This window comes from Acomys minous, assembly GCF_964271855.1.
Source record: "Acomys minous genome assembly, chromosome: 4".
Taxonomy (NCBI): Eukaryota; Metazoa; Chordata; class Mammalia; order Rodentia; family Muridae; genus Acomys; species Acomys minous.
Window position 1 is genome coordinate 95,362,955 of NC_140486.1, and position 13,858 is coordinate 95,376,812.

Genomic DNA, 13,858 nt, shown 5'->3' on the forward strand with positions numbered 1-13,858 from the left:
AAGTGGGATCGGGAGAGCCACTTGGACCGGTAGCTAAAGGTCATTACCGGGACGGCCGTATATAATGCTTTCCCGATAGTAAGTGCTTAAAATGTTCTCCTTGCGTTGTACAGGCCATAAAGCATTTGTAACGTTTCAGCAAGTTTTGCTATATCCTTCCTTGTAGGACTTACCAAAGGTATCAGGGTATTACAAGGGCCTTTGTGGAGTAAAAAACTCTCACTCTAAATGGATCTTCCGAGGAAAGTCTGCATTTTTCCTACTTGACTCTTCACATTTTTCCTACTTGACTCTTGACGAATTATGTCGTTCATCTAAGAGAAAAGGCTTCCTTGTTTCTTTTCAGGGTGAGGACACTGCTTCATCGTCCTCACAGTAGAGCATACAGGTGTGCTTTGCAGGTGTTGGGTTTCAGACGGCTAAAGCTGCGACACTTTAAAAGGAAGACCAGTGGGACAGCCAGAGGCCCCGTCCCTGACCCCAGCTCCCAAATACCCTTTCCTGTTGTGACTTGTCCTGCCACACGTGTGTTTTCCGGTGGTAGGTCAGCTCTGGGTCTAAACTCTGAGGAGTAACCAGTCATTCAAGAAGTACGGCAGCCAGGCAACAGCAAGGCCTGCGCCTTGTAATCCCTGTGTCTGGCTCAGGCGCTGTAGGTCAGCCTGGAATCTATGGCAAGATCTTGTTTCAAAAATGGGTCAGGTGAGGCTGGGCGGTGGTGGCACATGCCTTTAACCCTAGCACTTGGGAGGCCGAGGCTGGTGGATCGCTGTGAGTTCAAGGCCAGCCTGGACTACAAAGTGAGTCTAGGCCAGCTAAGGCTACACAGAGAAACCCAGTCTTGAAACCCCCCCCTAAAAAAAAATTGGGTCAGGTGGCTACAGATCTGCTCCCATCAGAATGAAAGTTCGTGCTGTGTATCAGTTTGTGCTAAGGGTTAGGTGTGTACGCTGTCTTGCAGAATTACTGACTGAGTGAGCTATTCAGATTGGCTTTGAATCCAGGTTCCATGACCATAGCTTGTGCTCTCAATCTCACATTTGCCCTATGTAAAAGGCTATGGCGGAGGTGGGAGGGTGCGGTACTGAAGTCCCTGGGATGGAAGAGAGAGCAGAGGTGTTCATCCATCTCCCGACTACTCAAGCTGACAAGTACAGCGTGGGGATGTGTTAAATATGCGCCACACAACATACATGGCAGAAGATTTATTGTAGAAGCATGAGGAGAGAAGGAGGGGAACACCAAAGGGGAACGGAGAGACAAGAGAGAGTAAGAGAGACAAAGTGAGAGAGCAATGGATGGGGGTTTGTCCTTTTCGCAGCACGTGGTGACATCAGCGGTTGCTGAGCAACCTGGAGGCAGGCTTGTGAAGCTGCTAGCAGCGTAGACAGATGCAGCCTGCCTACTGGTTAACCAGTCCTGGGGTCCAAGGCAGAGGTGGAAAGAGGTCAACCATCCAGCAGATGTGAGACTACACAGAATGGTTAACATGTGCTGGTTTGACCGATCAGTAATGGCGTATCCAGACAGGGTTAGGTTAGCCTGTGAGTCTGCCTAGCTCCCCACCTCCTATACACTCCAGCTTATATTTCCCATCATTCATAGCTCCAGTCCTCCCTAGCTGAGTTATCCCCACATCTGTAGCAATTGATCTCCCCAGGTCTTTGTTTTTGGCCCCAGAGCAATAATATAGTAACTACTTCCTGCATTTCACAGTTTAAAATTAGCCCCATTAGAGCTAGAGACTTGCTGTTTTCTTCAAGGATTAAAGGGTTCATTATGAAGAGGGTTTTTTTTTCCTCACTTTCTCATTGATTTTCCCAGTTTCTACTGAGACCGTTTTATCACTCAGGCTACAAGTAAAGATGAAAAATATTAACTTTGATTCTTGGATAGTCCCCACTCAGAATCCAGGTTGGTGTGAGCTCACAGCAGTTCCAAGCTGAGTCAGACCACACTGAATTCCTAGGCTATCCTGCAGCCCACTGCGGCCTAAGGTTAGGGAGAGAAAGAGATTTCCACAGTCTCTAGAAAACCCTTTTATCATGGCATTAGCTGGCCTACCATCTTCAACTGTTTATATTTTATGGCTAACAGTACTTACGACAGAGCAAAGCTGGCAATGGTTTCTATCTCTTGCTGTGCCCTCTTCCTTTCTCTGACCTTCTGTCTTTCTCTGGAGGTGTGGCCTGTCCAAAGTTCCTTGCCTCATGGTGGTGCACTCCCTAAATCCTAGCACTTAGGAGGCAGAGGCAGGTGGATCTCTGTGGGTTCAAGGCCAACCTGGTCTATGGTTTGAGTTCTAAGGCAGCCAGGGCTACAAAGAGAAACACTGTCTCAAAAACAAACAAACAAACAAAGGCCATCCACCAGAAAGGGTCCAGGGGAAAATCACAGGAGCTTGCTCCCTCTTTTCTCTGTCTTATGATGTCCTTCATGTAGAGGAAGGCGAGGAGGGCCCATGGACAACCTGCTTACTACTGCATATATTATATTTTTTCTCATTTTATTATCCCAGCAACCTTACGAGGTCCATACTTTAATGCCGATATGCCGAGGGATGGCATGGGGAAGCCATGACGCCTCATCAGGCGCACAGAGTTCCTCAATTTAGAAAGGCGAGAAGGGTCCTTATGACTGCAGTTGCTGTCTTAATCTGTTCTCTGTGGCTGTATCGGTTACTTTTCTTGTTGCTGTAAGAAAACACCTGACGAAGGCAGCTGAAAACGGGAAGGGTTTACAAGACCATAGAGTAGGGGTGTAGCTCGTTATAATGGGAGTTCAGTGGTGGCCGTGGGCTGAGGCAGCCAGTCATCTTGCATCCACACTCGGGGAAACAGAGCTGAAGCCTGGTGCTCAGCTAGCTTGCTCCTTTTTTTATTGTAAAACCGGTAACCGTGTGAAACGATGGGCATGCTAATTGGCTTCAGTACAGAAATAATTTTGCTGCATCTTGCCCATGACACCGCACGGTACGCCTTAAACACGCGATACAACGTGTTTTCTAAAACAAGGTAGAATGTAAGCAAGCAAGCAAACAAACAAACAAACAAACAAAGCTCAAAAGTAGCTTTAATTTATTCCTTTTGCCCCTATAAAGGTCAACTTCTTGCAGAGCGCTGTGTGGTGATTACCTAATGATCTACTTCCATTCCGTTCAGCAGAGTTGAAGTGAGTTTCAAGATGCCCAGAGGCATTCTGTCTAGACTGAAGACGGAGAATTCTGCACCAGGGAAGAAAGAAGTCATTGTCCTTATCTTTGTCCTTCCGAGGGAGCTATTTGTAGCAAAGGGAGCTTTGCAGGCTGAATTGCTGCCTTTCCCCTGTGGCTTCCCTGGTGACTGCCAGCCACTTGGGCCCCATCTAGAAGTCATCGGGCGTACACTAAAAGGGCTTCTGATTTCTTTAGGGTCTACCAGCACTCCGAATGGCTTATGGTACAACTTCATTGAGCTGCCCTACCACGGTGAAAGCATCAGCATGTTGATCGCCCTGCCGACCGAGAGCTCCACCCCACTGTCTGCCATCATCCCGCACATCAGCTCCAAAACCATCGATAGCTGGATGAACACCATGGTACCCAAGAGGATGCAGCTGGTCCTGCCCAAGTAAGGGCCCCTTCCCTTAAAAAAAAAAAAAAAGGAAGGATGTGGCTGCCCAAGGATAGCCGCCCTCTTGCATGCTAGAAACAGGGCACTGAGATGGTTTCACAGAAAGTGTGTTGTGGAGAAAACCAGGCTGTGCTTTCTGAACGCTTGCTCTGAGACCCTGCAGTACCTATTTGTGTTGGGGGCAGTGCTGATACAAAAGGAAAAACAGGCAGCCTTGGCCTTGGAACCTCACCACGAGTGTAAAGTCTCCATGGCTCTGTGACAACTTCTAATCTATCTTTTTTCATTCAAGAGCTGAAAAACACACACATAGCTTCATATAGTATGGTTGAGAGCACAGGAGTCTAAGGAGCTAGGTGAAATAAGGAACTTCATTGATCGTTGCAGGTATCCGCTAAAGCTATTAAAGACTAAGGCCCAGGAGGCTGCGTTTTGCATCAGTATTTAAGGCTGCTTTTCTTTTAGACCCCCAAAGTAAAATTAGAGATAAATTAGAGTAAACTTCTGATGCTATGACTCGAGCTAGGTCAAAAGCAGACTCAACTCTGTGTGCATCACAATTTCGAACAGTTCAAGGGACACTTTCTCCAGCATGTGGGGTGGTGGAATTTGTCTCCTTCCTGTGAACTTTTCATCGTTAGCAGCCTTTTCACTCTCCAGAGTGTCTAACCACACCACAGTGAGAGTAGAGAATGCTAATAGCTTTTAGTTATTGAGTAGTAAGTGCAGCACATTTACAAGCATCAGAGCTCCTCCTCCCGGGTGACTGGAAAGGTGGTTCCATGCTTGAGCGTGCACCTGCTGCTCTTGCAAGGGACCTGGATTCTGTTGTCAGCACCCACGTGGTGGCACACAGCCATCTGTAACTTTGGTTCCAGATGGTCTGATGCCATCTTCTGGCTTCTTTGGGGCCAGAGGTACATGTTGTGCACATATATACATGTATGGAAAATACTTATACACCTAACACATACACCTAAAAAAATAAAAGTGAATGCATCTTACATGTGTTAAATGCATCCTAACACAGTCTTCTAGAAAGTCACTGCGTAATGTTTAACCAATGATATGGAGCGGCTGTCACACAGAGATGGCCATGCTCTTTGTAAAGGAGTGGAGGGCGTGTTGTCTACTTGCCTGCCATTAAAATGATAGGTTTACAAGTCATGCTGCAGTCAGTGGTGAAGAGGTCTTACTTAAAGAATCTATTTGTAAGCAGGGCGGGGTGGCACACACTTTTAATCCCAGCACTGGAGGAAGCAGAGGCAAGTGGATCTCTGTGAGTTCAAGGCCAGCCTGATCTACAAAGCAAGACCAGGACATCCACGGCTACACAGAGAAACCATGTCTAGAAAAGAAAAAAAGAAAAGAATCTATTGCAAATATGCACTGATTTTGCCATGTTTGAGTCGCTTACAGCATTTTTTCATCCTCCCCTGTATTTTCTGTTTTTATGTAGGTTCACAGCTGTGGCACAAACAGATCTGAAGGAGCCACTGAAAGCCCTTGGCATTACTGAGATGTTTGAGCCATCAAAGGCAAATTTTGCAAAAATAACAAGTACGTAGAGTTTAAAACTCAACCTTCAAGAAAATGTTACAGGTCCTTGTTTGCTCAGAAAGAAAAATCAAAAGCAGGAGTGTGCTGCCCTAAACCTGTGCAAAGATTAATTTGTTGCATTGCCAACTCTTAACATGACAATCAGCTTTCATCACTTTCTCCCACATTTCATGAGAGGCCTGAGGAACCACAAGGACTTCTACATTTATTGCCTGTTACCCAAAACTTGTCTTCTTTCCTTCCTTTATGTTGATACTTGAACCCATGTCTGTGTGCTTGCTGGATAAGTGCTCTACTACAAAGCCTCTTTTTTTTTTTTTTTTTTTTTTTTTTTTTTTTGGTTTTTGAGACAGGGTTTCTCTGTGTAGCCTTGGCTTTTCTGGACTCACTTTGTAGACCAGGCTGGCCTCGAACTCACAGCGATCCACCTGCCTCTGCCTCCCGAGTGCTGGGATTAAAGGCGTGCGCCACCACACCCGGCTCCAAGCCTCTTATTTAGCACTTACTTCTAATTTATTTTCTAATACAAATTTTTCCCTTGGGTTTGACATTAGTCTTAAATGTTAGCTTCCTTCCACAGAGCAACTGTACGCTTGCCTTGTGTCCAGAAATGTAGTTTACCATGTCTGAAATAACTAATTCAATATGTGTGATTAAGGCTGTCCTTCACCCAAGCAGCTATTGCCAAGGCATGCCCAGTCTCACCTCCCTGTATTTGCCATGCGATGTAAATCTTCCTGGAGTTCTTTGAGTGGGTCAGGCCTCTGACCTCTGCATGGAGAACACAATTTCCAGCGAAAAGCTATAGCTTGGATATGCAAAGCATTCCAGTGTGTATTTTATCCAATAGTAGAGAATTTGCTTTATGGCCAACTCCAGTTGCATGCTCAAGAATATCTGAGTATCTCCTATAGGAGAAGCACCTCCCACCCCACCCCACCCAGCCACTCCCTTACACACACACACACACACACACACACACACACACACACACAAACACACACACCTTTGCTGGAACTGTAGCTCCTGATCTTCCCATTCCCTTTTCATTCCTGGTCCCCAGCCCAGCATGTTAGAACGACCTGTTACAAATGCATATCTTGGTTCAGATCCAGCCCTCCAGAATCACACCTTTATCTTAATGGGATCCTTGGCCTAATAAGGTTTGAGCAAGAAGCACTTCTTGCTCACAATCACCTGTTATAGTCTGCATACTAAGTAGGAGGACCAGTGGCCCTACATCTCCTTCAGCTGTTCCCTTTAACCCCACGGGTGACCTGAGCCATATAAAGATGCACCTGATCACAACTAGCCAGAGTAGAGCTGGGTATTAGTGTAGACAATGCAAAAAGCCAAGTGACCCCCAAAAAGCTCTCCTCTTCTGGACCTGTGTCCCATCGATCTCATGCTGAGTAGAGTGGGTGTTCTCTTAGACAGTGCCAGCCACTGGGAATTGTTTGGGGGGTTTTTTGTACTCTGCGGAGAAGGGAAGTGAGTTCACCGGAGGGTCCCCAAGACACAGCTGCTGTTCTGTGCCTGTCCTGTCCCAGGAGTTTCCTGCCAGATGAGTGGCCAGAGCTATGATATCCAGCACTCCCCCTGCGCCCAACTAACTGTGTGACTACAGACAGATTTCTTAACCTTGTGAGCCTCAATTTCTCCATCTGAAATCCTGTGTGGGATGGACAGTCCATAGTTGGACAATTTTATGGTCTTTCTTCTTCTGGAAAAAAAAAAGGACATCTTTATAATAATCTTGGTTCCTTTCGTTTTTAAAATAAAATTAGAAGTGATCTGAGTTGAAGGGATTAGAGGTGCTAACACGTGTGGGGTCTCGGAATCCCTCCCAGAGGTAACCATTGCAAATCATAGCAGAAATTGAAATCTACTGCAAGGGACGGCCACACCCAGCCCTCCATTGGCAGGACTCTCAAAGGCTACTTCTGACCCTTTCTATAAACTAGAATTTGCCATGGCTTTGAGGTTACTTCTAACACTGTAGGTGGCATGTTCCTTGAAGAAGTGCTAATTTTGTGCTTTCTGGGGACAGGGTCAGAAAGCCTCCACGTCTCTCACATCTTGCAAAAAGCAAAAATTGAAGTCAGTGAAGATGGGACCAAAGCTTCAGCAGCAACAAGTAAGTGCTGGGTCACATGGCAAGGCCACTTCCAGTAAGAAAGTAGATACACTCTGGTTTCACTCATCAGCTTAGCAAACTTCTAGGAAGCCTTGTTCCTAGCTGAGCACTGTGGAGGTCGTAATGGAGGGATGACCTTGGGCGCCAGCAGTGAATATAGGTAGATGAAGTACTTGATGATGGTGGTGGTGATGGTGATGATGATGATGGTGGTGATGGTGATGATGATGATGGTGGTGATGATGGTGACAATGGTGAGATAGGAAGTGAGGAATTACCTTTGAGCGAGAGCAATGAGAATAGATAAATGAAGTATTTCATGGTGACAAAGATGATGAAGATGATGACGATGACAATGAAGATGACAAGAATGTTGATATCTGAGGTATAGCTCAGTGGTAGAGTGCTTGCCTAGCACACACAAGGCCTTGGGTTTGAATACTGACACTGAGAAAAGAAAAAGTCAGGTTAGTGTAGGGATTTCACCTAGGAAGAGAGTCAGCATTCCCCTAGGAAGAGTCAGCATGCATTTCAGCCTGTTGGGCCTCACTATCTCCTGCACCACTCCACAAGCCTGCAAATACAGCAAGAAAGCAAGCAGAGGTGTGCGACTGAGTGATTATGATTCACTCACCCAGACTTCCAATAAAGCTTTATTTCTCAAACCAGGGGGTGGCACTGTAGACTTAGCCCGAGCACTGTTGTATGCTGGTCTCTGCTCTCAGGAAGTCAGAGCCCATCTGGCTGCTTTCCCAGTAGGAAAGGCCCCTCTTTAGATTGAAACATCCAGCAAGTACAAGAGCATAGCCCCTCAGGTCTCCCCAGCATCATCTACAGGCCTGCACCAGGGTTGCTGTGCAACCTTCCTTGGTCCTTAGAGCATCTGCATCTGACCTCTTGGCAGCTTAAAGGAAGACCTAAGGTTTTCCCCACCTCTGCTGCCGTCATTCATCCATACGCAATGAGATGAAGAGGTTGGCCTACAATATTGTAAGCTCGTACAATAACGTCGCTGCACACCCTGCTGGATGCTCGGCTATTTTTAGTCATGAAACAAAGTTGTCATTTATTCTATAGAATCAGCATCTTATGACTCCCAAACAAATGCCTTTCCCAGCCTACATTCTTTTAAAATAGCACTTAACATAAAGAATACAAAGTCTGATATTTTTCAAATTGCCCTTTGTCCTCTCTGAGTGATGGCTACATGTTAAATTTGGTCCAAGTGCTTTGTCAGTTTCTGCCAGCTAGCATCCCAGTCAGGACCAGATTACATGATCTGTAGAGGAGCCCTGTGCGAACGGAAAGGTAGGCTCCCTTGTTTTAAATTGTACTAGGAATTTTCCAGGCCACTACAGCAGAGTAATAAGCCAAGTCAGGACTCTGTGTCACCGCCCCATGGCTGCTGAGTTAGTCAGCTCAGGCCCCCATAACAATGCCAGAGACTGGAGAACCTAAAAACAGGCATTTCTCTTCCTGTGGTTCTTGAGGTCAGAAGTCCAGGGTCAGAGTGGCAGTGGGTGTGGCTTCTCTGGAGGTCTTTGTATGCTGATATGGTTTTGTCAAATCCCTGGTGCTCCTCCCCATCTTAATAAGGATATCAGTCCTATTGGATCAGAGCCTCACCTCTACATCCTTCTGTGTCCTTAATAGCCCCCATAAGGGGGGCTATCTCCAAGTATAATCACATTAGAAGCTTAGCGCCCCAACATAGGAATTTTATGGAGACACAATTCAATCTGGACTGCCTGCTGTCTAATTGTAATTCCGGGTGAAGTGGTTCGCCCAGCATAATTTTCAAGTGTTTGCTTTCTAAGAGCAAGCCCATGACATTCATGTCTTTCAGAAGGCTGAGAAAAGTACTGAGCGACACTGGGAGTTATACCGCCCTTCTCCCTTCCCTTAGCCTTGCCATGGTCTCGTTGAGCGGGGCCAGCCATTGGGCAGAGTAGGCAGATCTAAGACCTGTGTGTGTCTCTAAAGAAGCTTTCTTTCAGGCTAGAGTGTCATTCAGTGGCAAATGACTTGCTTGGCAGTCACGCTGTCCTGGGTTTTATCCCCAGTATTACAAGAATAACAAAAAGTTGCTTTCCAAGTCAGATAGCTGCAGCTAATGAGTTGAGCGGTCAGAGCTGAGTGTCAGGAAGCAGATGCAGACGAGCAGTCCATGTTGCTGTCGCAAAGGGCACCTAAATGACGTATCAAAGGGGCACAGCAGCAACAGTTAAGCATTCTGAGCTGGCCTTTGCTCTGCAGAAAAGATGTGGGTAGGTTAAAGAGGTCAGGAGGCTTTATCAGCACAGCAGATGGTATGCATAAAAATAGCTTATAAGAGCAACAAATGCGCACTGGGTACTCATTTGGTGGCGGTCTCTGTCCCAAGAGCTATAGTGTGTTTTACGTCATTCAATCCTCATAAATCTATGAGGATGATATACATTTATTGTGACGATAGGGCTTTTACCAACTAAATGAGACAGTAACTGTGAGAAGCCCAGCCCAGTGTTCTGTAAATGGTGAGTGTCGAGACTATTATAGCACGCCAGCTTATGAAACAAAGCAAGCATAGTCGCAGACATCAGCATCTGGAGCGCGGTCACTGACCCGGCACTGAGAGGATAACATGGCACTTCTTTTTTCCCGTAGCTGCAATCCTGATTGCGAGGTCATCACCTCCCTGGTTCATAGTGGACAGACCTTTCCTGTTTTTCATCCGACATAATCCCACAGGTGAGTGGTTCTTCTGTTTCATCGCTGCCTGATCATGCACAGAAGGTACGTTCCAGTGATGGTTGTACCCACCAGTGTGGTCCTTAAACTGTTTTCTTCATGTCAACTCTAGGATGTATGGATACACCATGGATACTGTAACCACCCACTTTAAAGAGGAAGAAACATCGAGTCTGTGATATGAACTTTGATGGGATCTTTTGATTATTGCCCCCCCCCCCCATTGTAGGTTAGGGGTGGGGAGGTGGTAGTTTTTAACATATAAAAAGTTCAGCTTGCTCTTTGACACTCTTGACATCTATTGGATTTTTTAAATATAATTTTAAAACTACTTTAAATTTTGCAACAGACTCTGTCTTCAGCTTCCAGGAGGCCGCTCAGAAGAGAACTATCCCTTCATTAGATCTTAGCTCCACAGTTTGTATGTTAAACTGGGTTCTGATCTGCGTGTGTGTGTGTGTGTGTGTGTGTGTGTGTGTGTGCACATGTGTGAGATGTATATATGTGTGTATGTGGTATGCGTATGAGGAAGTGTGTGCATGTGTGGTGTCTGTATGTGTGGTGGGTATGGTAAGTGTATGTGTGTGTAAGTGAGTGTACTGTAGGTATGTGTGGTATATATATATAAGTGTGTGTAAGTGTGTATGGTATGTTGTGGTATGTGTGTGTGATACATGTATGTAAGTGTGTGTGGTATGTGTATAAGTATGTGTGTGGTGTCTGTGTTGCATGGGTGTGGTAGGTGTGGGTGTGAGGATGGTGTGTAAAGGTGTGGTGTGTATATAAGTATGTGTAAGTGTGTATCTGTTGTGGTGTGTGTATATGTGTGCGTGGTGTGTGTGTAAGTGGGGGCAGCTGTATGGATGCATGTGCACATATATGCATGTGTGAAAACCAGACGTCAAATTTGGTTGTCGTTCCTTAAGTACCATATATCCTGGTTGTTTTTTGCTTATATTTGGGGTTTTTGTGATAGGAACATGCTACTTGAAGACTAGGCTAGGCTGCCTGGACAGCCCCAGAAGCTCTCCTTGTCTCTGTGAGATTATAAGCTATGGATATATGCTATGGATTTTATTCTGTGGATACTGGAGATTGAGCACAGGTCAATGATGATGGGGAAGCTCACGTGGCAAACACTTCCCCTACTTTGCCATCTCACCAGCCCACTAAGTTCATCTTTTAAAAGAATGGATCAAAATGTGTTGTATGGAAATTTTTCTTAGTTAAAAAAAATTTTTTTTAAAGATAAGTAACTGAAAAAAATAAGAATAGTAGGACTGAGAGATGGCACAGTCATTAAAAGTGCATACTGCCCTTGCAGAGGGTCTGGGTTCTGTCCCGGGTGCCCATAGCAGACAGCTCACAACTGCCTGTCACTCCAGTTCCAGGTGACCTGATGCTCTGTGGCCTCCATAGGCACCCACATACATGTGGTGCACATAGACTCATATGTATACACATGTGTAAAAATAATAGATTTTTTTTTGAGACAGGGTCTCTGTGTAGCCTTGGCTGTCCTGGACTCACTTTGTAGACCAGGCTGGGCTCAAACTCACAGTGATCCATCCGCCTCTGCCTTCTGAGTGCTGGGATTAAAGGCATGTGCCACCACGCCCTGCTAATAATAGATCTTTTAAAAAGTAAAATAAGGACAGAAACAGTTCCCTTCTCTTTACTTAATTATGAAGGAGAAGCCTGCTTTTATCTGTGTACTGTGCGTAGTTTTGCTATTTTACAGAAGGCGCAGTTTCTTATTCTCTTACCTCATGTTTTTATGTCCTCATTAGTGTATCAGAGCCAATCAGCCCAACACTGGAGCTTCTAGCCACTTGTGGCTACTTAACATAAACTTTATCAAAATGGCATGTAATTAACATGTCAGCTTCTTGGTCCGCACTGTCCTCAACTCAGCCACCACATTTGAGTAGTGGGTGCCATATTTTTTTTTTCACAGTGAAGTGGGGACTCTTTGGAGAAAGTTCTATGGAATGTCACAGCCAAGCAAGAGGTTAACCATGACTCCTTCCTTCCCCAGCATGCAACACTTTCCATCTTACATCATGAACTCATTTTATAAAGTACAACATTATCTCTTTTTAATTCCCTAGGTGCTATCTTGTTCCTGGGAAAGATAAACAAGCCCTGAAGAGCAGACAAAAGAAACCCATGCAAAGCCAGGAAGACTTTGCTCTGAAGAGAGATTCCCTTCCCCACATCTTCCATAGTTCTGTTAAATATTTTTTTACACTTCTTTCTTTTTTGAAACTTGTTCCTAGCAACAGTTCAGTGATGCAAGTGTTTCTGGTCAGACCGTGTCAGAAGAAAGGGCAGGAAGGCTGGAGTGCCGAATGAACAGGAGGTCTTCAAGATGTCTAAAAGATTTCTTTAAAACTACTGATCAGTTACCTAGGTTAACAACCTTCTTGAGTATTTGCTGTCTGTCCAGTTTAGGAGTTTTGTTTCTTTCTTGTTTATGTTTTTGACTTTCCAGGAAAAGTTTAATCAGTGTGACAGGAGGAGGGGGGGAGGACCTTTTATAGTAGTTTTATGGAAAATTTTTCATTTGCCTTTTTAATTCTTTTCTCTCCCTTCCACCCAAAGGCTTGAAGGTGGTTCGGGGTGGAACCAGCAAAAAGCTGTAGCCGCTTTCGTGTGCTGTTTTTGTTGTTGTTGCTATTGTTGTTTTATATAATGCATGTATTCACTAAAATAAAGTTTGAAAACTAACGTCTTGCCAGACACAATTTGCTGTCAAGCCACGTGCCTGTCACTACTGGTCTGTACTCTTCGGATTGGCATTTTTGTATTTTGTATAAAGTAAAAAATAAAGTGCTACAAGTAGTAAAAATGTAAAAGAAGCCATTTCTCTGTTTGAAAAAAAAATGACATCAAAAGAAACAGCCTTTTCAAAATCTTTACCTCAACCTCTTATGGTAAGCCCTTGTACTTAGGCAGCTTGCAGGAGCTTCAAAGCCCATGGACCCTTTGTGTTCTTTTTCTTGCAACCTGACAAACAGTTGCTGGTCCTTGCCTCGGTGCTTCTCAGTGGATAGAGCTCTTCCAGGAGGGACTGCTGCTGGAACCTGCGCTCTAATCTCAGCTGCACTTTACTTGAGCAGTAACTAAGGATTCTCTTCAGACTTTATTTTCCATAAAGTATAGAAAGAAATGTCTAGAGACGTCTGTAGTTTGAAAATCCGAGCCACAGTGAGAGGTTCCTTTCAGGTGACTGGCTAAAATGGTTGCTCTTGAGTTGACACTTTTTCTTTTAAGGGAATAAATTTTCACATGGAATTTAAACATCACATTTATGTTGCCATTCATGGGGCATTTTAAAATTAGTTTCTGGAAGATTTGTATAGCCTGCCATCAGAAGAGTTGAAGACACTGGAACAGCAAAATGGCTCAGCAGGTAAAGGCACTTGCTTCTGATCCCTGATCTCCAGGACCCACATAGTGGAAAAAGAACTGACTCCCACAGGCTGTTTCCTGACTTTCACACATACACACACACACACACACACACACACACACACACACACACACACACACACACCAAATACCAAGTGTAATTTTAAAAATTTAAGACTATTTACAGCATTTTACAGGGGCTGGAGAGATGGCTCAGCGGTTAAGAGCACTGTCTACTCTTCTGTAGGTCCTGAGTTCAATTCCCAGCACCTACATGGTGGCTCACAACCACCTATAGTGGAATCTAATGCCCTCTTCTGGCATGCAGGTGTACACGCAGGCAGACCACTCATTTACATAAAAAATAAATAAGTTCTTTTAAAAACAATAAAGCATTTATTGTCAA

The 13,858-nt window shown here is 44.9% G+C and overlaps 1 protein-coding gene across 1 annotated transcript in view; it reads left to right on the plus strand.

Annotated features, from left to right (window-relative positions):
* The window catches only part of SERPINE2 (serpin family E member 2), a 63,473-nt gene extending 50,574 nt beyond the window's left edge, over positions 1-12,899 (plus strand). The window contains exons 5-9 of the mRNA XM_084779484.1: positions 3,410-3,608; positions 5,071-5,171; positions 7,222-7,308; positions 9,955-10,038; positions 12,150-12,899. Coding sequence (XP_084635610.1) covers positions 3,410-3,608; positions 5,071-5,171; positions 7,222-7,308; positions 9,955-10,038; positions 12,150-12,187 — 509 coding nt within the window. The 3' untranslated portion in view covers positions 12,188-12,899. The remainder of the gene's footprint in view (positions 1-3,409; positions 3,609-5,070; positions 5,172-7,221; positions 7,309-9,954; positions 10,039-12,149) is intronic.
* Positions 12,900-13,858: the final 959 nt, after the last annotated feature.